The sequence below is a fragment of the Astyanax mexicanus genome, chromosome 1 (assembly GCF_023375975.1).
Source record: "Astyanax mexicanus isolate ESR-SI-001 chromosome 1, AstMex3_surface, whole genome shotgun sequence".
Classification (NCBI taxonomy): domain Eukaryota; kingdom Metazoa; phylum Chordata; class Actinopteri; order Characiformes; family Acestrorhamphidae; genus Astyanax; species Astyanax mexicanus.
The window spans coordinates 76,615,359-76,638,554 of record NC_064408.1 but is presented as its reverse complement, the minus strand read 5'-3'; the positions used below and the strand labels follow the sequence as shown (position 1 = coordinate 76,638,554).

Sequence of the window (23,196 nt, the reverse complement as noted above, 5' to 3'; positions counted from 1 at the left end):
ATCATTATCACACTCTTGACAATACCCCAATATGATGACAATATGACTTAACATTCTTTTGTAGATGGTGAATATGTTGTGCTTCATGCGACCCTTGTTTCAGGTTTGCAGTGGCCTTTCCAGGCCCTATGGTTATTTAATTAAGCTGTGAGTTTTGGTACACATAACACAGTTAACAAAACTAATAATGCACGTTTATTTTAGTAGCTAGAGAATTTAGAGGAGGCTATAGCCCCTAAAAAGAGGCCTATGATTTAAATGCAGCTAAAATACTAACAATATTGCAACAATAATATATCTGAATGGTTTTGCTGGTGTTAAACTATTTCTTATTACGTGAAATATCTTGGAATGCCATGAGGAAGTGTTTTTTTTCTTGTGAAAATGTTTCACCTTTTTATCCAGACTACACTTCCAGCATCAACTCAGTCTGTAGCTAAAGTCTGTTCTTTGCAGTGACTGCTGGAGCAGGGAGGGGCCAGAGACGCAGTGACCCGGATGTACACTGAGCGACCAAAACAGCCACAGCCCCTGGTAGAGCGGTGATCTGCGCTAGATTAGGTGGGTTTTAATCTAACATTACACCAGTTAACACGCCGCGGTTTTTATATTAGGTGGTCTTTGTAAGTAATTTATTGTAAAACAGTGTTTTTAGACCTGTGTTTCTCCTGTCAGTCCTAAAGACTGCGCCGATAGCTTCAGAGGCTAACCAGCCGCTCCGCTAACCGAGCTAACTGTTTTTAGCCTCAGCGCTAAGGAACTGTAACGTTAGACTTTTAAACAAATGTAGTTAATTAACGAGGTTATGGTATGGTAGCTAACCTAGCTGGGTAGTATTTATAGCAGCTCTTTGCTGTTCTGAAACACTCCTGTTTTTTTACACTGAAAGCGGTGGTGAAGGTGTTACACCAAGCTCAGCTGTGCTGGTTTGTTATTCTGCTAATGGTTAATAGTAACGCTAGTAGGTGAGCTATTTTGTTTTATTATAAGCAGAACAGATAAGCTGGCGTTAGCTATCTACTGCTGTATGTTAATTTATAGGTCAAATTGTATTTTGGTAATTTTGAGGATAGAGAGCTGTTTCTGAGCAGAGCTGGTGGAGGACAGGGTTCAGTATCTCTCTGCTTTAAAGTGAACCCACTAAAGTACTTTTAACAAATGCTTTAAAAGAGATCACTGGCCTGTTTATTAGAATTTCATCTGCTTTGATCCTCTGACTAACATGACAAGTTTACAGGCTACAGGCATTAATACAGTTGCTGTTGTAAAAATCATGTGACATCCTTAACCGCCTCCCTGAATCAGTTACATACTAGCCAAGTCCTACATTTTCACCTCTCTTACATTTTTTCAGACTGCTTGAACACAATTCTGTATGCTGGTTTTACAAAAAAGCTTTTCACAAAAAAAAAAACACACTTCCAAACTGTAAAATACTTAATTGATTCTGCAAAATAAAGCACAGAAACCAAAACCACATATAGCATTATCAAAACCAAACTTTTGCACCTAAGTGTACACAATTATTTCATATTAACAATTTTTTGTTTATCCACCTACTACTTACTGTTGGGAATAATGAAAAGCGCTCTCATCTTTAGTAAGTTTTGTCACACTACTAAAATAGTTGAAATTGTAGAAAAGTCTTCAGATTGTTCACATGCACAGACAAATTTGCACATACACACACACATACTGCTGTAATTTTGTTTTTCACCACCCAGTGAATAACTGTAATTTTACAATCATTTTTGGCAACTGTTTTGACATTTCCTTATTGTAAAATTCACAAGAAACGTTTTACATTGTACAGTGGCAAAAAGTCAGAGTAAAGTGAAAGGTTGTTATTAAACATGCACACCCCTACTTCATATGTGTTTAATTTATCACACCATCATACTTTTCATTCAAAGAACAATAAATTTTGGCCAACTGTCCTCATATGTACTGTAAATATGATTAGTAAAAAGATCAAACAGCAACTAGGCAAAAAAAAAGATACATTTTTAGATTGTAATGCTTGTTTTTAAAATATATTAGGCCAACAATATAGTGCATGTGTACACACTCATATGTTTATAAAACTTCGGTTTATAAACCATTTTCCTAATTATTTTTTCTGTCTTAGATAGAGATTATCTTTACACGTGCAAGTGAAACAAAAAGGGAAAAATATGTAATATCGCCTACCTACATTCTCAGTGTAGTCTACTGTATGGTTTAATATTTAGTTTTTTTTTATGGAGATGCTACAGAGAGCACATAACCTTGGATGATTTTTAAGAAAACATTTTCAGAAAGCTGATGTAACAGCATTGTCCTTTAAGCTTGTTGAATAATAGCCTTTGTGCTCCTAGTTTAGTAATGCTGTGTGAAGGTGGCAGACACAGCTACTGGGTAGATTAGGGAGAATACTTGCAATGCTGTATCGGTTTTCTTGTATCAGGTTTTAATCAGCAGTTTACACGGAAAAGTTGTTGTCAGACAGTGATTTAACCAAAAGATATTGTTGATACAGTGATACAGTAATGTACTTGTACTATCATTACAGTTACAATTAAATATAATTTTGCCACTTATGCAAATAAGCAAATAACTCTCTGAAGAATTGAATAATAATGTTATCTAAATTAAAATAGTGCTTCTTATATATTAGAACTAAGCTGTAAAATACACTATGTGTAGAGTTGTAGATATAGCTGTAATTAGAGCTCTATAGAACCATGACATTTTTAAATATTGAAAAAATTATATTTGATTCAATCTTTGTGTGAAAAAAAACTTTATAGAACCTAAAATATTTTTTTCACCAAACCATAATTATGTGGGACAATTACATCAGGATCATACAGTTTAAAAAATATATCAGACAAATGTATGTGATGAATATTTAAAACTGATATTTACAATTTTAAACAACAAACAATCCTTACAGCAGATGCACTGCCTTTGTTAAGCAGCATAGATTTGCAGTAATCACATTTAATATTTTTCTTTGTCCTCTTTGCATTTGCAGTGTGGGAACAATGTCTCGTGCCCGCCAACCTCCTCTAGTGACTGGCATCTCGCCCAATGAGGGCACACCATGGACTAAAGTCACTATCCGTGGAGAAAACCTGGGAACCGGACCCAATGACCTTATCGGTAACATGCACAGTGCTGAATATATAAAGACTTAATAGTTTAGTCTAAAGGGAGTAATCAAAAGTCACAGAGATGTATTTAAGTGACTCTTTTTTATTTAAATGTTTAATGTGAAGGCTCTGTTTATCATGATATTCAATTTTTTTTATTACTTATTTAAAAGAAACATTTCTATTTATATATATCTTTTATTATTATCTGAAAATGAGCACCTGTTTTCCAGGCTAAGAGTATAATTCTGCTTCTGTATTCCTTTCAGGTCTGTCTATCTGTGGTCATAACTGTCTGCTGACGGCAGAATGGATGTCTGCAAGTAAGATTGTGTGTCGAGTTGGTCCTGCTAAAGATGACAAGGGCGAGATCATAGTCACAACCAGGAGCGGAGGCCGAGGCACATCCACTGTGTCCTTCAAACTCCTCAAACATGAGAAGATAGGTTAGAAATGCACTTGCATGTTTTAGATCTTTCTGTGTGTATATAGTCATATACAGCAATGGCAATTGTTATCTTAAACAAAGATTAGAATTGTGGCAGCAAATAGAATGTACATATACAGTATTGTCTTTGAAGTTTGTAAATTATTAAATATATCGTATGACAGGCTTATAAACAAGGTTTATACATTGAATGTTAATGTTGGCATTCTTGACTATGAAGCAACATTGACTGTGGATCAGAAATTATTTTAAAATATTTTTGCTTTTTGTATTTTTGCATGTGTGCAGGTATTCTGGATCAGTCTGCTGTGTGGGTAGATGAGATGAATTACTATGACATGCGGACAGATCGGAACAAAGGCATCTCCCCTCTGTCTCTGCGGCCAGCCAACCCACTAGGAATTGAAATTGACAAGTATGTTGACCACTTACACACCCATGGACAATCTGTAAATACACTATTCTGATGTAAAATGTTGAAGTATTAAAACTGCATCACAAACAATTGCATTGAAAAAGACTATGCATGCCTGTAGAGACCTGCATTCCATCAACATGAACACATGATCCTGCTTTTTCTAACAGATACTTGCGCATTCGGGATATTTTTATGCACCAGCGCAATAATGCTGCACTGGGTGTTTACAGAAACGGATTACTGTTTACAAGGAAGAAGGTCTTGCAGAAACTAGAAACAGCCTGTGTGCATGCGTGTGTGTGTGTCTCTACCTGAATGATGTCACAGGTTGATTATTTCCTCTCATAGGAAGTGAAACACTTCCTTCCCCCACCCCATCAGCCCATCACTGCAGAACACTGTAGATAAATTATGTATGGCTATTGTACTGAATAATTATTAGTATTACACGGACTTTCTGCTAAATAAACGCAAAAATATTATTGAGTCATGCAGACAATTGTGTGTTCTTTAATACCTCTATGTCTTTCTCTAGGGGCAAAGTTCCACTTAAGGAATTGGAGAGTATGTTCCCAGGGATGAGTGGAGACTTCACCAGTGAGAATTTTTCTGCCACTTGGTACCTTATTGAGAACCACTCTGTTACCAGGTTAGTGAGTTCAACCATAACATCCAAAGTGGTAATACTGACCTTAATAAATGCATTAATAGTATCATCATGCAAAACACACCGTTCAGTCTGAACGTAACAGGCAAAAACACACTTTTTACATAATTCTCCACTGTGTTTAAATTTGTCTACTATAGCTAAAATGTTAGGGCATATCCTTGCCCAAATAGAACTGTGTAACAAGTATCCTATATAAAAGATTCTAACGTAAGTGATGTTTTCCTGTTTTTAGTTTTGAACAGCTCCGTATGGCTGCAAGTAATCTGAAGAAACAGGCCAGTAAGAAGAATGAGGGCAGTCTGGCTTATGTGAAAGGAGGGCTCAGTACTTTCTTTGAAGCCCAGGATGCTTTGGCTGGTATGCGTCCACACACAAACATACATATTTTAATACACTTCATGAGTTTTATTGCATAGGACTAATCATTTGATGTTGATCTTTGAGCTTGTTAATGGTGTAAAAATTTAGATTTTTTTTGTGGGCAACACTATGCCCCTATCACTAGCATTGTAAGCCTTTTTTGTAAGTGAAAGCATATGGTTTATGTTTGAAAAGAGTTTTCTATTGATAAATAAAATTGTATGTGATTAGAGAAATGCTTTATTCGCTACATGAGTGCATATGTGCTATATGCACGTGTTTATGCTTTTTGTGCATGTGCCTATTGAAAGGGTCAGCAGCCAGGGGTCAAACAAAGGAAGGACTATTTTAAGCTGTGCGTCTGTGGGATTGACAGGCACTGTGGCGGACCGTGGGGCGTGGCAGTAATAATGTTTGGTTGAGGTTGTAATAAGGTTGTCATTGTGCCGGGAGGAAGCTGGAGATCGTTTAAAGGAAGCTGTGCAGATTCCCAGTGAATATTCCCAAAACTCAAAACGGTTGAGTCAAAACACAGAGCAGGGACACAGGAAACAGACCGCACAGTATTCCGGACCCCGGGGGTCTGGAGGTTAGCCCTGACGTCACCGCTCTGTCTGTGTGGGTTTGTGTATTTATGTGTGAGTGTGGGGGTGCACATTGCATACCAGATCTCCATTGAAATCATATGTGGAAGTACTGGATTAAAACACGTGCAGAATAGTCTGTTGTTGTGTCTGTGTTCTGTATCTCTGTGTTTATAGACAAAGATCATTCTAGAATAGTTGACAGTATAATAGTCTCCTTACTAACAGTCTTTTTTTTTGTTTCTCTCTCTGTTTTCCTTTCCCCTCTTCGCTTCTACAGCAATTCATCAGAAACTTGAGTCCGATGGCACTGAGAAGGTGGAAGGCTCGATGACGCAGCGTTTGGAAAATGTCCTTAACAGTAAGATCAAGAATTTGCACACAAACTGATTTGAGTAATGCTGTTCATACAGTAAAACACACAGTCCCAATTCAGCCAGAAGGACTGATGTTGGGCAATATAGGAATATGTTTTGGATAAAAAATGTAGAACCACATGTTTGTGGTATTCACAAGCTTTCTTTTTGCTTGGGTGAATGCATATTCGTGTGCGTTTATGCAATGGCAGTAAAGAGAGAGTGAGAGCCCCCTGGTTAGCCTGCTGCATGTTAATTTGACTGATGTGATGGTAGGTCAATAAACATGATCGTTTCCTGCAGCTCACATAAATAAACCAATCACATTGACACGCTTTCATCCCTAACCCCCTCCCCCTCCTCCCCGTGCCTCCCTGTCACTCTTTCAGCCAATCCAAGATGCAGCATGGGGGGAAAACGCTCATAATTTGGCTGACCGGTCTGGCCAGTGTTTTTATTGTGGTTAGAGGGCTCGTTCTGATTAAAAGAATCTGACCCAGTGCATGTAGCATAGCCACGGCCACCCAGGCAGAGAGCGGGAGCCAGAGCGAGACAGACAGAATGAATTTCATCTGTGAGAGAACTGAGAGCTAGAACTCTTTTCAATGTTAACCCTCTCTCTCTCCCCCTCTCTCTCTCTCTCTCTCTCTCTCAGGAGCGAGTGACACAGCTGACACGTTGTTTCAGGAGGTTCTGGGCCGAAAGGATAAAGCTGATTCCACACGCAACGCACTCAATGTCCTGCAGCGTTTTAAATTCCTTTTCAACCTGCCACTCAATATTGAACGCAACATACAAAAGGTGGTGTACAAAATGCACATTCTACACACACATCCCTGTAAATATTAACTGTAATCACATTGTACACTACATACTGTTCATCCACTTTCAGTACATTGGGCATTCTTCAGTTTTGCTGTGTTTCTGTGAGAATACATATGAAACAAATGAAACAAAGTATGTATCTATAGTGTGATAAAAGCATCAGGTACAAGACTGTAATGTAAAACCCTGTCTGTCTTTTAGGGAGATTATGATGTGGTCATTAATGACTATGAGAAGGCCAAATCTCTGTTTGGTAACACAGAAGTTCCTGTCTTCAAAAAAGGTATATCAATTCAGTATATTTAATATTCAGCATCCATCATTATATTAGTATGTTTACATTATGAATATGTAAATTAAGTATATAATCAACTAGTAAATGCTTCTTTGGTTTTGTAGTGTATGCAGAGGTGGAGACTCGTATCAGTGCTCTGAGAAACCTTTTGCTTGATAAGTTACTGGAAACTCCTTCTACTCTTCATGATCAGAAACGCTACATCAGGTAACTATATGTGTCTGTGTGTCAGTCTGTGTATTTTTTCACATAGTATAGTGTGGGAAAACAGTACTAGATAAAATTTGCAACTGCATATCGGTCTAATTTTTAGGTACCTGTCAGATCTGCATGCTCCAGGTGACCCAGCCTGGCAGTGTATTATTGCACAGCACAAGTGGATACTGCAGCTGATGCAGAACTGCAAAGAAGACTTCATCAAAGAGCAGAGAGGTATCCATATACACAATATAGCTGCAATATAATCTGCTGTTCTCAGTCTATAAAGACTTTGTGTAGATATTAAAGGACACTCGCTATACTCAAAAAGGCTTTTACTGTACAACATATGTTTAAATTGTTATGGACATCACTTTTAATAAATGTATTTAGCTTCTTTAAACTGCATTTGCTGACACATATGTGCAAATAGAGCAGGTAAGCATGACCCTATTGGCACCATGCTTAAAGCCCCTCAGCATTGATCTGTGCAGTGTATGAAGTGCAAGAACATTAACTGGATGCAAAATTTAAATGAATCAATCAGTCAAACCTTTAGCTAAATTCAGAAATTCAGTGTTTATTTAAAGCCTGGTAAACACTACATGATTTGTAGTCTGATTTAACCTATGTTTTTCTAGATGTCCTGGTTGGGAGTATATACAGCTCTGGAACAAAATAAGAGACCTTTTAAAAATTATGAGTTTTTTTATTTTAACAAATTAAAATCCTCTGGAATATAAACAAGAGGAAGATGGATGATCACAAGCCATTAAACCAAGCTGAACTGCTTGAATTTTTGCACCAGTAGTGGCATAAAGTTATCCAAAAGCAGTGTGTAAGACTGGAGGAGGAGAACATGCCAAGATGCATAAAAACTGTGATTAAAATGCAGGGTTATTCCACCAAATATTGATTTCTGAATTCTAAAAGCTCTGTATCTTTTTGTTATTTCAGCCATTTCTCATTTTCTACATATAAAAGCCCTAAATGACAATATTTTGGTAGTTGGTAGTAATGTTGTCTGTAGTTTATAGAATAAAACAACAATGTTCATTTTACTCAAACATATACCTATAAATAGCAAAATCAGAGAAAATGATGAGTGGTCTCATCATTTTTTCCAGAGCTGCATATGTATATATGCTCTGATTTTCAAATGTGTTGCCATTTTAAATCATGTTTTGTGCGCCGGTTTTAGAAGTTAAAGGCTGACTAAAGGTGGTTTAAAAAGATTTGAATTTTAGAAGAAGATTGAGTGACACCCTTCACTGGAGTTTAGAGTTTTCTGTACTGAATTCCAGAAAAGCAGATTTTTCTAGCACCTGAAGAATTGTCAATTTGCATGATTTTCATTAAGCATTGTGGATAATTTTTTTTAGCTCAGTTGTTCTATATGCGTTCCAATGTGAGAAGTACATCTAGATCTGGAAGTACAGTAGGTAGGCATACACTATTAATATTAATTGACTCGTTCAGTTGTGGAGGCTCTAAAAACATACATGGATTTTCAAGTTCATGTAAAACTAGTTTCTGGTAATAAAATTTAGATTGTAAAACATTAAAGGACAAATTATTTTATTCTTATCAGTATATGGGTATATTTTGTAATCAGCAATGATGGTAGTGATCTCATTTATGTTTATAATACAGAGTAGTTTTGCATTCACTTATTAACATGTTAGACCTGTTTTTGCTGTTTTATTTACATTTATTTAGAGGCGCATCTGTTTAGCTAGTCCTTAATTTATGTTTGAATCATTTGTGTCATTTCTTATTTGGGCTTTGTCATTAGTCAGATTCCCACCATTTAAAAAACGTCATGATGTTGAAGTGTCCAGTTGACTAATGGTCTGTATTTTGAAGCTGATGAGCTGATAAGGGTTACTGTGTGGTTTTCAGATGTAGTGATATCCCTCCTCTCTTGCGTGTGGTGTCTCTAATAGACTGTAAGCATAGGAGTATTTGGTGTGCCCCTGTGTGTAAGCGTATGTTTAGACAGAGAGCAGCACATGTGTGGTCTAGTGTTGACCCCAGAGAGAACAGGAAGCGCTCTGCTCCACAGAGTAAAGGGGGGGAAGGGAATGGCCTGGGTTTGACAGTGAAAGTCTGACAGAGGCAGAAGAAGAGATGGATAAAGAAAGATTTGATAGCAGTTATTAAGCGCCACATTAAAAGTCATGTTTATAGGGGTCTTAGTGTGGAGGATCACATTATGATGGAATGCCTCAACAGACAGTGCCAGTCCAATTGTTATGTTCTTTTGAATCTTTGAATAGAACAGTGTGTGTAAATAAATACAATAGGACTTTTTTTATTGTCATTGTCGTTTGTTGTTGTTTTTATTCTTTTGTGTTCTGCTCTTCTGGCTGGAAGCTTCAGAGTTTTCAATATCAGGCTAAAATTGATGCTTGAACTCTAATTTTAAATCATTTGGCGCCCTCTACTGTTTGAGAAGAGCTGAAGAATACATACCTCTCGTTTTCATCTTCTTTCATTGAGCACATTATCTGACTCATCTCTCTTTTTATTCCTCTGGGTGGTGGAGGTTTGGAGCTGGATGGAGATCATCGCTCATCTGCTCTGAGCAGGATCAGTCACACAGCGTCTCTAAGGAGGGGCAGTAGCTTCCAGACACCCAGAGATGACTGTGAGAAACTTCTGCCAACATTATATTATATACATTTCAGGGTTCACGAAAAACCTGGAAAAAGTAATGGTAATTTGAAGTAATTTGAAAATAGCAATTTCCAGGCATGGATAAGTTTAAGAAAAATAAAAATACCCAGAAAGTTTTGGAAAAGTCATGGAAATTTGCTCTACAAATATTTGTGTTTCCGTTTATCGATGTGGAAAATATATTTTGAGCTAATAAATACATCAGCTCAGAGTTATTTCAGTAATTTAGCACCACACAATAGAGCTCTCAGGATCTGACACACATTTTATTATTATTGAGGATTGTGTGTCAACATTTTATCTGATTCATTTTAGACCTACTATAATCAATTTTGATTATCATTTTAGTTGATTTTAGTTTTATTGTCCATGTCTGCACTGATCATTTACAAATCATATGGTTATGAAAATTTGCCTTGAAGACATGGAAAAGTCATGAAAAAATCATGAAAATATATTGGTTAAAATGTGTATGAACCCTGACATTTACTATACCATATTAAGATGTGTGAATGCAGCTCTAATCTTCATGCTTCATAATGTTTCAGATTGCATAGTTAGATAGTTGTGGTAGGATTTAAATGTACTCAATGCATAAATCTGACTGTAATGTACTGTTTACACAGTAAGAAAAAACTAATGTGTTATTACAGTTCTATTAAATAGAATTGTGAATAGGGTTTCAGCAACATTTCTGCACTACATTTAGGCCATTATCTTTTTGTCACAGCTTGGCACTATAAAAGCCCTCAGCAGGTGAGGTTTGTGGAGAAGCTCTCAGATGTGGTTATCAGCCAGCTGCCAAACTTCTGGAAGCTTTGGATCTCTTACGTTAACGGCAGTCTCTTTAGCGAGGTATGAGTGCACACACACCCTCACACAATCAAATATGCCACATTAAAATGTATTTATTGAGAAAAGAAACTTGGATTAACCGGCAGAGTTGTGTGTTTGTGCTCTGTTACAGACTGGAGAGAAATCAGGCCAGGTAGAGAAGCTGAAGAAGAATGCCAGACAGAGACAGAATGACTTTAAAGTGAGTATCACCTCTCCAGTCTACAGAGATTATTCGATTACATTGTTGTAGCTGTACAATTGTCCACTTATATACTTACAAAAGGTACAGTGTGGAAAATTAGAATTTAATGCACTGTCAATTTTGCAAGTTTTCAAAAACCCCTTAAACATCCTCCCCAGCAAGACGGGGAGGCGGAAACTTTATCCTTGAACTGGCTATATGATTGCCGTTAAGAGAGTTTCCATTCACACACGGCCAGTGACCCCTCTCCTCTTTACAAAAAAGCTGAGCTGAACGAAACGATCTTGCATGGAGCCCCAGATATGATTGATATCTTTTTTTATAAAGGTAGCAGTTAATACAGGTAATTGCAAATTAATGGTTATTTATTTATTTATTTATTTTTATTCTGTCTCTTACAGTTAAAGTGTAACTACAATATAAATGCCCGACCTCTTCATTCTTTGTAGGTTGGAAAAAGTTTACAATTGACAGTGTATCAAATACTTATTTTCATCAATGTATTTGTTTGTTGTATTTAATAGTATATAGACACACACATACACATCCAATTACACTTTTTTTAACACACATTTTTGTTATGGGATAGATTTTATCACATTAAGCCTGACTCAGAGTAATATATTTTCAATTCAGAATAGAATGATTGGTTCAGTGGACTAAGGCGTTGTCAGTATCATCCAAGGATTGTCTATTTGAATCACGGTTCATGGTGCACTTTCCCCAAGCATGTTGGCTGCTTAGTGATGCTGCATGTTCATAATTTTCATAACTGAAAAACATTACTGAATTAATTATTGTATTTGGTTGTGTAGGGCATGATTGAGGAGGTGACTCGGCGTTTAGTACAGCTGGTGCGTGGGGCTCTGTTGCCCGGCACTCTTCGTGAGGACCAGAGGCGCCTCTATGGTGGCTGGGACACCAAGACCCCCCTCACTGGAACCTGGCTAACACAGGTCATACACACCATCAGGTAAGATGGTCGTGAAAGATTTATTCTGGCCACTGACATGGCTTCATAAAATTCATTAATGTTTTATTGTATAATTATGGAACCGTTCTTTTCAGCTAGGTTTGCTTTTGGGCTTTGGATCATTATTTTGTTGCATGACCCAACTCCGCTTCAACTTCAGATTACAGACGGATGACTTTATATTGTCGCCAGCCTTTATTTAGATGCTGTTTTGAGGTTCTTCTATATCACTATATGCACCTTGCTTAAAGAATACCTTGCACATCAAATGCATAAAAGTTCCAAACCTTGGTGTCAATTTTCCTGCCATACTGTATTATGATCATCTTTTGTAACAAATACAAAAAACATCTCTGTTCATCACTCACACTTCCCCCAAAATATCTTTCAGGCTAAGCCACGAGGCTCTCTCTGCTCTAGAGATTCCTAATGATCTACTGCAGGTGATTCAGGACCTTCTCCTGGACCTTCGTGTGCACTGCCTGCTAACCACCCTGCAGCACACTGCTGAGGGTAAGACACCAGTCTAAACAGACAAAATAAGCATTCCTCAGCAGCAAACATATAAATAGCTACAACTGTGATGAGTATAAAAGAAATGCACATTAAATAGTCATCTAACCCATGAAAGCCAGCAGAGGGGGCTAGAGAGAAACATTAATGTAAGACAGCATCTAGAAAGTTCTCAGTATGAGAAACTTCTAGGTATAATGTGACTTAAATATGTATTGTATTCAATCACAAAGGTAACTGACACTAAACTGAATTATGATAATTCATATATCATCCAAACAGTCCAGCACATAGACAGCATTATTTTCACAGTATCCCAGTCATGTCATAACTCTGTAATTCATAAAAACGAATGAAATATTTACATCATTTACATCTGTATGTAATTAACACTTGTGTGTGTGTCGTCTAGATGTAAAGAGACTCCCTGAGAAAGAAGACTGGGTTGTAGACAATGAGGGAACCACGTCACTGGTACTTTACTTTTATTTATGTTGAAATAATTAATTATATAAAAATGAATGAAATGCTTGAATACATTTTAAATTTGTCCATCTACTTATTTGTACCCAGCCAGCACAGTTTGAGCAGTGCATCGTGCAGATGCTACAATCACTTAAGGAGCCCATGGAGAGCAAGCCTGGAGAGGTCAACGTAAGAAACACTATTTATAAAGCTGCTTATGTGTGATAGTGTGTCTAGAAAGATATTAATAACCACAAGAGCTACTGCATGCTCTCTCTCTCTCTCTCTGTCTCTCTCTCTGTCTCTGTCTCTCATTTTCTGTCACCTAGGTTTTTCAGCAGGAGCTGGCCCAGGATGAGGCTTGTAAACTGTGTGTGGGCATCATGAAGGTACAGTGTGTAGGAGAGCAGAAAGGCTCAGAGCACAGTTTGAGATTGTGAGATTGAGTTATGAGTTATGGTGCATAGATTATGAATGAGCAAGTATACAGTGTAGCTTTTTCACTGGGCAGTCTGCCGAAGCACAGCATGCCTTTGAAACCATGATCACTCATTTTAGTGTAGTTTCCACTTCCGAATTCTCTTGATCAGTTTAGTACAGCATACTAAGAAATTCATAAATGTAGAGCTAGAAACTGCTGATTATGTTAAGCACTCAGCATTTAACTTCTCAAAGACACTAGATGAAGATGCAGGATTTGTCCTGTGTGTCGTGTGAATAGGTAGCAGCACAGAGAATGTCTGATTTGGTAGTCAGGATTACAATGTTTTGCTTTGGCTCATTTTTTTACACTCTTAGCTATTTAAAATAAAGTATAAGAATGTCTGTGTGAGATGTTAATAGCAGTTATTGATGAAGCTAAAAATGGCAAATGCTGCTAGCCTCACAACACTTGTATAACTTTAAAATTGTTCTACCACTTCATAAAACATAATACTTTACCAAACAGTATTTGTACTCAGCAGTTTGGCTAAAGGATTAATTATTTTAGTGTGTAGAGATTAAAGCAACATTGGATAGGGCTGCAACAATTAGTCGATATCATTGACAATTGATTATTTAAATTTGTCAACTACAAATTTCATTGCTGACTAATCAGTAATTTTTAACAGTGCTGCATTACACAAAATGCCGGGGACAGAAGCGCAGTAAGAGATGGTAAATGGCTCACTTATACAGTTTACACTCAACTCAGTTTGTGTCTCCAAAAGTGCCCAAATACAACAGATTACAGATTTATTCACGAAATATTAGTAATTTCCATGTTTTAGCAACATATAACCAAAATAATCATTAGTTGCAGCCTTATTTATGGAGAATCTGCATTTCTTGCACATGGGCTTCCTTACAGTTTGGATGTGTAATTCATGCTTTGAGCCGAATGCCGAGCGCAGAGAAACAACGATGGGGACAATATTTGCCCCTATTAAATGGGAAACATTAGCATGATTTTGCAATAGTTAAATAATGGAACAAATGCTACATAATGTTACTTTAATTTAAAGTAAGTTGCCAAATGGAGAGCATCATATCTTTCACAGCTGCTGTTTTGTAATCGAAAATGAACAGGGGTGGAAAAGTGCCATATTTTTTAAACATATGGTAAGAAATGTATGGTGCATCCATATGTATATGAGCGTCATATACTTATGCTTGTGTCTTCAGGCTTTCATTAGCTGTCTGGAACAGCTAAGCACCAAGACTGATGGAGACATTGATACCTCCCAGTAAGTGCAATCTGTATGTGTGTGTGTGTGTGTCTAAAAGAGGGTGTGTGCATGCAATGTGTATCTATGTGTTGGCGTTTGTTAAACGTGCTGATCTATGTGTTTTTAGTTTGTCGGTGGACATGGCATCACCTGATGTCTTTGGAAGCATTCATGAAGACTTTAGTCCATCACCAGTAAGATTGTTTCCCTTTTTTTGTATTGTATATTTATCTTTTTACTGTCTCTTAATATCAGCTACAGTGATGCATCTCGTTCTCTTTCCGACATCTGAATGAATATTACAGGACCAGTACTCTGTCATGCAAAAAAATATTGCATTCCAAAAATGATTAGGCATAAAAGTTTCACATTGATTTCTATTCCAAGAAGGCTTTTCCTTCTCATGCAAAGTGGACATTTTGTATAAATCATTATGCATTTTTAATTGAAATGTGCAATTAAATATGAAGCTGTAATTTAAAGTATGTATAATTTTTTTAGATCATTTTTAAAGAATATTGCTGTAGAAAGTTCACTGTTTCCAGATTCCACTGTTACAATTCTCTAATGATTATGACCAGGCAATATCTGACCAGTAGCAAGCTCAGTATCAGTATCCATTTTTCGAAAGCAATGCATCTGTATCTCTTCAGCCTCCTGTTTCTTTTATATAGAACAAATCATGTAACAAATTACTTAAAAATTACTTTTGACAGTGTAGATCACAGTGTCATACATTATAATTTGTATTTTAATATTATGTAAGTCTGCACGGATAAAGATGAACAGTTCTTTTAACTGAAAGACCAAAAATTCACCATTTTGCATTAGCTGGGGCTGAAAGCAGAACTAACTGTTAGCAAGTATGAAATGGAGCCGTGCTGCAGTTTAGAATAGGGGCTTTCCCTTGCCTTGATGTGAAGAAGCCTATGATTTCCCCTCCGTCTGTTTGAGCTTTCACTCACACATTTACTCTGCTCTTACTCAAACCAGGACCCCCTTATTGCTTATTTATTGACTCACCTGATATCTACCACCAGCTTATCAGAGACATTTCAGATACATTTCTCACACTCATGCTCACACACACACACTCTGCACATGCAGAGCTCTGTATTCAATGCTTTCGTGGGTGTTTTGTGTACTCTGATCAGCTGTGTGTGTATATGTGTATCTGTTTTGTTTGTGTTTGCAGGAACAGCGTCTCCTCATCATTCTGAGTAACTGTCAGTATTTGGAGAGGCACACCTTCCTCAACCTTGCCGATCATTTAGAGAAACACGGCTTCACCACAGCTGAAAAAATCACGAGAGTAAGAGCACATGCACGACTCGCACGCACTTTGCACCTGTAAATGTGTGATATAAGGTGTGAGTGCATTTTTGTCTGTTTGTGAAAGAGTGAATGAGAGTTTTTAAGGTTTGTTATTCAGTGACTTGTGGACATGTTTCAGAGAAGTAAGAGGGTTTCACAGTAGAGCCATTACTGCCACATAAGTGCTGTGACCTTTGTTAGTCACACATGCTCATACTCACACACCCGCAGAAATGATCATGCCCTATAAGATAGTAATAGAAAAGGCCCTCCTTCCAGTAAACACTTTTAAATATGTACAAAACACATATATTTTTTTCTAATTATTTACTTTAAATCTATATATTTTTTTACATATATTACAATAATACAGTGTGTTCTGCTCATTATCAGAGTCACAATTACATTAAACAACTTTTCATAGGATCTCATTGTTTTGCGCAACTGTTAAAATGTTGGACTAAAATTGTGCTCCCATCATCTCGGTCGAGTCTTTTTCCAATAAAATCAACAGATTTCGGCTTTAAGGCAGAATTATCTGTCCCTGTTCATGTAACCAGAGTCATGTTCACACATGCATTTTTTTCTGAATAAACTACTACACACAAACAGCTGTTGCCAAAAGCTGCTTATGTTTGTGCGCCATTGTTCAATGCTTGTTGTACATTTTTACCAAGAGCATAATGGAAATAATCTCTAAATCTCTAATTACAGATTGTAGTTCTTCTGTTTTACTATATGCTTTATTATCTTAGCTCCTTCCTATCACCCTGTTCTTTAGTGGAGTGGTCAGGACCATACAGGGCCATCACAAGCAGCTATTATGTGGTTGGTGGACCATTCTTAGCACTGCAGTGACACTGGCATTAGGGTGGTGTGTCAATAGTGTATGTCGTGTTGGTATAAGTAGGTTAGACACAGCAGTGCTGCTGGTGTTTTTAAACACCTCAGTATCACTTCTGGACTTATAATGCACCACCAGCCCAAAAGTTCCATTCAACAGCTAAGTAGAAGTATCTCATAAGTAAACACAGTGTATACTGAAGTAGCATTTGAGTAAAGCCAAAAGAAAGCAAGCCTGTGAACTATCTAGATGTGAAACTCTTATCAGATGTTCGTGCCTCAGATGCATGTCTCTGTTACATTTTTGGCTTGTGGTCAGGCTCATGTCTTTGTAATTTCTAAAAGAGTAGTATGAAATGAATAATTTCACATTTACTAATCAATACCCTACTAATGGCACATACTAATCAGTGTAAATGACATTGCTTATTAATGTGGGGGTGCTTTCCAGGAAAAGCGTCTAGCACATATGCCTGCAGTTAACCTGATGGCTTATGTGTATAAGTATGTGTTAGTGTAAGATAGATAGCAATGGATAGATGTGTTGTTTTTAGTGTTGTGAAATAAATAAATGACAAAGGCTTTCATTGAGACTATCTTTGCATTGTTGTAGGTGAGCAAAGAGGCGGTCCGTGAGTTGGATGAGCGTCTGTTTGAGTCCTACATTGAGAAGAAGTCTGACCCTATTGTAGGCTCTCTGGAGCCGGGAATCTATGCTGGCTATTTTGACTGGAAGGACTGCCTACCACCTACAGGTACTGCTTAACCTGTATACAGATATGGTAGCAGGGAAATTAAAAAGACGTACACTGCAAGGAAGACATTTTTCAATGTTTTTTTTTTCTCTCTTGTTGACTTGTGAAATCACTTCTTGCATCATTTTATCTTGTTTTTCCAATTTTATACATAACACATTTCCAAAAAAAAAGACCGTGACCCTCAAGAGATTTGGTGGAAACTTTTAGATTTACACTTTGTACTGTGATTTCTCACTTCTGCTTTTAATGCTCCCCTTTTTTAATTATGTTCTTTAAAACACTGTTTAAAATAGCCAGATTGTACAGTCACATGGTATGTCAAGAGATCACACAGTGTAAATAATGTCTGGCTGATTTTCAGTCAGGTATCCAGTGTAGGTTTATTAGGAGGGGAAATATTAGGTTGTTGGGAATTAAGCAGTTCCTTTAAATTTGATTTAAAATGACCACTTACTGAAGTATGAAAACTCAGTCAACTAATGTCCAGCCTATGCCTAGCATAACAGCATAAATAATATTAATAATATATTAATAATAATATTGTTTGTTTGTCAGATACTATCAGATATTTATTCATTATTTTATTTAGCTTATTTATTTATCTTCCATTTTATTAATTGCATTTTAGCTTCTTTATTAGTGCCTGTGGCTTTCTGCCATAGTGGTAAAGAGAGTGTGGGGCCATGACAGCATGCCACATAGCTTCATAAAAAGTCCTAATTACTGTAGCACACATTCTGCATGGTGTATCACCATGACCTAGTTCATGACCTAGCATGTATGTTTTAGTGCTTTAAAATGTGTTCGTAGAGTGGAAATTAATTTAAAGGAAATTTTAAAAAATGACATCAAGCTGAGTTGTTCTGAGTTCAGAGAAGATTCTTAAGAGTAATCATCAGCAACTAAATGGCAGTTTTTACCTGAGCTCTAAACAAGCCAGTAGGTTCACTTTTAATGGGTTATATAGGATGTTTCAGTTACATGCTGTTTTTCTCTCTCTTTTTCTCCTTCTCTCTCTCTCTCTCTCTCTCTTTGGTCTCTCACTCTCTCTCTGTTAGGTGTGCGTAGTTATTTGAAGGAAGCTTTGGTGAGCATCATCTCTGTTCATGCTGAAGTAAGTTATGAAACCTTTGACTCCAGTTTTGGCTAAGCTCTAATTTCGATACCTTTATCTCTGCACTGCACCCTATACTGTTATGAATAAGCTAAAAGGTGTGATTCTGCCTGCCTTGACTGCTAAGGGTTAAGTGACAAGGTATCACTTGTTGCTTTATTAAAACCAGTAGAAATAGTCAGTAAATATTTTAACGTTTATAACAAAGTGTCAGTATCACAGTAGAGTTTATTTGCTCTGTAAGAGGATACAGAAACTGTACTTTGTATATTGCAGGGGTCACCAACTACATTTTCCTAAGGGCCACATTTAGCCAACAACACAAAAGCAAGGGCCAGTGCATTAGTCGCATAATGTCAGCTAATTAGGCAGATAGTACAATAGCTATTTGTTTGCTGTTTTAGTGGATGTCAATAATTAGGTATATGAACTGCAGCTGCGTTATTTTACTCACCATTCAATGAGAGAAGTGACAGCAGCGGGGTGAATCAAGAGACCTGAAGTTGGGTTGGTGCTCTGTAGTGGCAATGCGAAGACAGGTGTGCACTGGAAAGCTTGTTTCTGTCCTGGCTTTTGATAAAGTTCATTGAAGCAAATGATGACTCACAGATAGGTGGAGGGAAATAGCGTTGAGAAGTAGCATTGCGATCTGTCTAGCCTGCATGAATGAGAGAGTACTGACTGCAGCCTGCGGGAAGGCGCGTCCAGTCCCGCCCACCTTGTTTGCCTCATGTCTTAGTTCCACCTCTGAACGGAAGTAAACAAAGAACATGGCTTTTAGCGGTTGTATTTTTTTCGGACTTTTTATTGGACGTCCATCTCCGCCTTCCCGCGCGTGACGCGGACAAAGTGGGTGGGACCGGACGTGCTGGTCTTCCAAACTCCGCCTTCCCGCAGGATCCAGTCAGTACTAGTTGGCCGTTGACTGCACTGCTCTGCTTTCGTATTTTACCCGCCAGTAAGTTAAACACGCATGCGTAGGCGCTTGGCAGCGGGCCAACAGTTTGCTCCTCGCGGGCCGGATCATGCCCGCGGGCCGCCTATTGGGGAACCCTGGTATATTGGTTTTAATTCAACAAAGAAATAGTATTTTGGAGAAATGTGTGTGGCTTGTTTTCATCTCAAATTGATATTCAATTACAAATGAACGAATAGCTTCTTTACTGCTTATGACTTTAAATTTTGAGCATTTCTTCTCTCTTCACTGTATCTCTCTCTCTAACTCTCTCACTTCCTTTCTGTAAGGTGTTCACAGTTTCTAAGGAGCTGGTTCCTCGTGTGTTGTCGAGGATAATTGAATCAGTGGCTGAAGAAATGAGTCGTCTAATGCAGTGTGTGTCATCGTTTAGCAAGAATGGAGCTCTGCAGGTACAGGTTAAAATCCTCACTATGTGATACTTTGTAATTGAATGCGTCTGTGTGGGGTATTGGTACTCATAAATGACCATGTCTTTCACACACTCCTGTTTACTTCTTTCTTTAGGCACGGCTGGAAATCTGTGCACTAAAGGATGCTGTAGCCGCTTACCTGACAACAGAGAGCCAGTGAGTCTCTCAAACTATACACACACATACAGATACATAAAAATCATACAAAATTAAGCTTATAGCAATATTATGTGCTCATGGCTATTGTGGATTAAGTAGCACATTCTATTCGGTTGATAACAGCAGCCCCGTATTGTAAATTAGTTGAGCTGAGTTGTGGAACAGTGGAACTGTGTTCCTTGGAATACTTTTTGTTGAGTTGGTGATGAGGTAAGGAGAACCAGTGTTCTAATGTTAGTAATGTGTGGTGGATGGTAACAGCCAAAAGAAAGATGCCCTAATGTGTAACTCTAAAGGCCCTGTCCTACACCGTGCACAAGACATGTCACAATGCTTATTGCTATCTTACACTCCGTGAACCAAGTCTATTTTCATGCTGCCTGCCTGCTCTGTTTAAATAGAGTGTATGAATATACCTACGCCAATGGGCCCTGGTGTGCTCAGGTAAATTCCTGATCTTGACGGTGGAAAACACAGGTGCGCCACTGACCGATCTGAACCATGACAACAGTCAGGTGCACTCAATACATACACTACCATTTATCACACACAAAAGGACATGCAGCAGTGCACAGCCCAGCTTTTACCTCAACAGTAAACGGAATACAAAATAAAAAAAATAAAATAATTGCTGTTCCCGTAAATGCCGTTTACTCTGCTGAGAAGTGCAAAAGTGCTGTGCCATTAAAATAACAATCCGCCAAAGTCAGAGCACTCTTGGCTCTAGGATGAAATGGCAATTGACACACTTATTGGTTTATTTGCAGTTACACCCAAAACACATCCATTAGTAATTAAGAGAATTAGTAAATGCCTTTTGCACGTATCCTTGCGATAGTAAGGACCTAAATCAAGATGCGGGGTGAGTGGTTGACAGCTCGCCTAAAGATCGCTTAAACAGGACCCTAAGTCTCTAATGTGTGGTGAGGAGGAGGAGGAGGGGGAGGATGATGCCATTTGTTGATTATGTCTTTCTTTCATTCAGGGCCAGTTTCAAGCAAGCCCTGGAGGCTTTACCACAGCTTCAAAGTGGAGCAGACAAAAAGTGAGTTTGTGTTTTAAACCAGGCCTTACAAAGTATTTAATAGTGTTTGGAAAATTATTATTACTTTTTTTTTTTCATTCTGAAACTCTCAGTTCTGTTTTGAACCACTAATTCTCTGTTTCTGTCTCACAGGCTCCTGGAGGAGTTGCTGAATAAGTTTAAGAGCAGTATGCAGTTTCAGCTCACCTGCTTTCAGCCGTCCTCTGTTCAGCCTGTCAAGAGATAAGCTGTTATATATATACATGCCGTGCTTTCTAATACATTACAGCAGACAAAACATTTCACATCTTGCTGTTTCTGTGAATGTGTTTGTATTGTCTTAAGTATGACTAAGATTGTCTATTACACTATTACACTAATAATCTGCCAACTCTGTCTGATGTTTATTACTACTGAACTGTATTCACAGTACTGTCTTATTACTTCATGCAGTACGTTATCTGCAGTGTATATTAAAAGAAACAAAACTCGAGGAATGCCTTGCATGTGTTATTGTGTAGACAAGGTTCATGTCTGTTAAGACATTAAGTGTGCCTGTTGCGGCACACAGGTGAAGTGAAAGAATTCATTCAGTAATACATTTGAAAAAGCAAACAAAGTATTTCATTTGATAGGACAAGATAACAGGACTTGCATACCAAGCATATTCACATAGAACTTAACTCAGACATCATGCTCATCCTTAACTCAGACACCATGCTCATCCTTAACTCAGACACCATGCTCATCCTTAACTCAGACACCATGCTCATCCTTAACTCAGACACCATACTCATCCTTAACTCAGACACCATGCTCATCCTTAACTCAGACATGAAAACACACCCTAGTCTCCTGGTGTCATACAGAAAGTGACACACCCTGCCCCTCCCCAACACTCAGGATTTGTATCTCTTTACTGTTTGAGGTGACTGTTGACTGTTTAAAATAACAGTGTGGATGTGGTAAGAAGCAACTGATCAGTCCAAATTTGAATCACTGAAACAGAAATGAGCAATATGAAATATACAATTTTTATAGTTTAACAAGGAAGCATCCAAAAAGTAGTAAAAATGGCTGTGTGATTTATCCTAGTTGGACCTTGGATGAAACAACAAAAAGACTACATTTTTTTACATTAATGTCAACCCATTCCTACAGGTTCTAACAGTGGTATGTAATTATCGAGCTACCAAATGTAAAGAGGCATTCTAAATTAAATGAATTGAATTGAATGAATAAATGAACTAAAATTACATGGATTCTGTTGATATGTTGTATGCTAGAAATGAAGAAAGTTTCATTACACTAAACACCTGCATGTCTGTCTAGCATATATTGAGCTGCTTTCGGGTGCTTCATTTGCATACATGCAGTTTCTATAAGCTCCAGAAAAAAGCATTGCCCACATAGCTGTGCTTTAGAGCAGTAGATCTGCCTGTTAGAGTGATTAAGCTCTGTCCACTACCTTTACACCAGATGCCCACAAACATAAAACATCTGGCCCGTGAGTTTGGTTGAACTATAATCTCTCTGTCGCTCAGCATGACTTTAGTTTCCACTCATTCTTGTTTTTCCGCCTGTTCCTGGGCTCTGTATCTACATTTTTTCCCCCCAGTTGTGTCCGAATTTACTAGCCGAGGCAGCGATAACGTATTGGACCGCGACCATGATGACACGAGTTCAATCCCATGTGAGGAGATGTGTGTTTATTTATTTTATTTTATTTTATTTTTTCTTCTTGGGTGTACCTGCTTTGAGATCAACTGTTCTGCAATTGGGTTCAGCAACCCTCTGGGCTGGAGAGCGACTAGTCTGTAGCAATCCATCTCATTACACTTCATTTTTCAAAACAGATTTTTTTTTGTGGCCCGCCACGTAATGGCTTGGAAAATATCAAACTTAATTTGCGACCCCTGATTTAGAGTA

At 37.8% G+C, this 23,196-nt stretch overlaps 1 protein-coding gene across 2 annotated transcripts; it reads left to right on the top strand.

Moving 5' to 3' along the window:
- The first annotated feature begins 449 nt into the window (after window positions 1–449).
- On the top strand, window positions 450–21,760 carry exoc2 (exocyst complex component 2). 2 transcript variants are annotated; one of them, XM_049483431.1, is made up of 28 exons: window positions 450–561; window positions 3,017–3,144; window positions 3,404–3,580; window positions 3,871–3,997; window positions 4,536–4,649; window positions 4,903–5,027; window positions 5,895–5,975; window positions 6,626–6,771; window positions 6,997–7,078; window positions 7,195–7,297; window positions 7,404–7,522; window positions 9,837–9,938; window positions 10,698–10,822; window positions 10,935–11,003; window positions 11,822–11,979; window positions 12,371–12,492; window positions 12,905–12,966; window positions 13,066–13,146; window positions 13,287–13,346; window positions 14,623–14,684; window positions 14,794–14,860; window positions 15,862–15,978; window positions 17,437–17,578; window positions 18,640–18,695; window positions 19,941–20,063; window positions 20,179–20,240; window positions 21,229–21,288; window positions 21,421–21,760. In XM_049483431.1, the coding sequence occupies exons 2-28, from the start codon at window positions 3,027–3,029 to the stop codon at window positions 21,512–21,514; spliced, it is 2,754 nt and encodes a 917-aa protein (XP_049339388.1). In that variant the 5' UTR covers window positions 450–561; window positions 3,017–3,026; the 3' UTR covers window positions 21,515–21,760. The 2 variants fall into 2 exon arrangements, with proteins under 2 accessions (XP_049339388.1, XP_049339387.1); XM_049483430.1 differs by having other exon boundaries at window positions 7,404–7,524; window positions 9,830–9,938.
- Window positions 21,761–23,196: the final 1,436 nt, after the last annotated feature.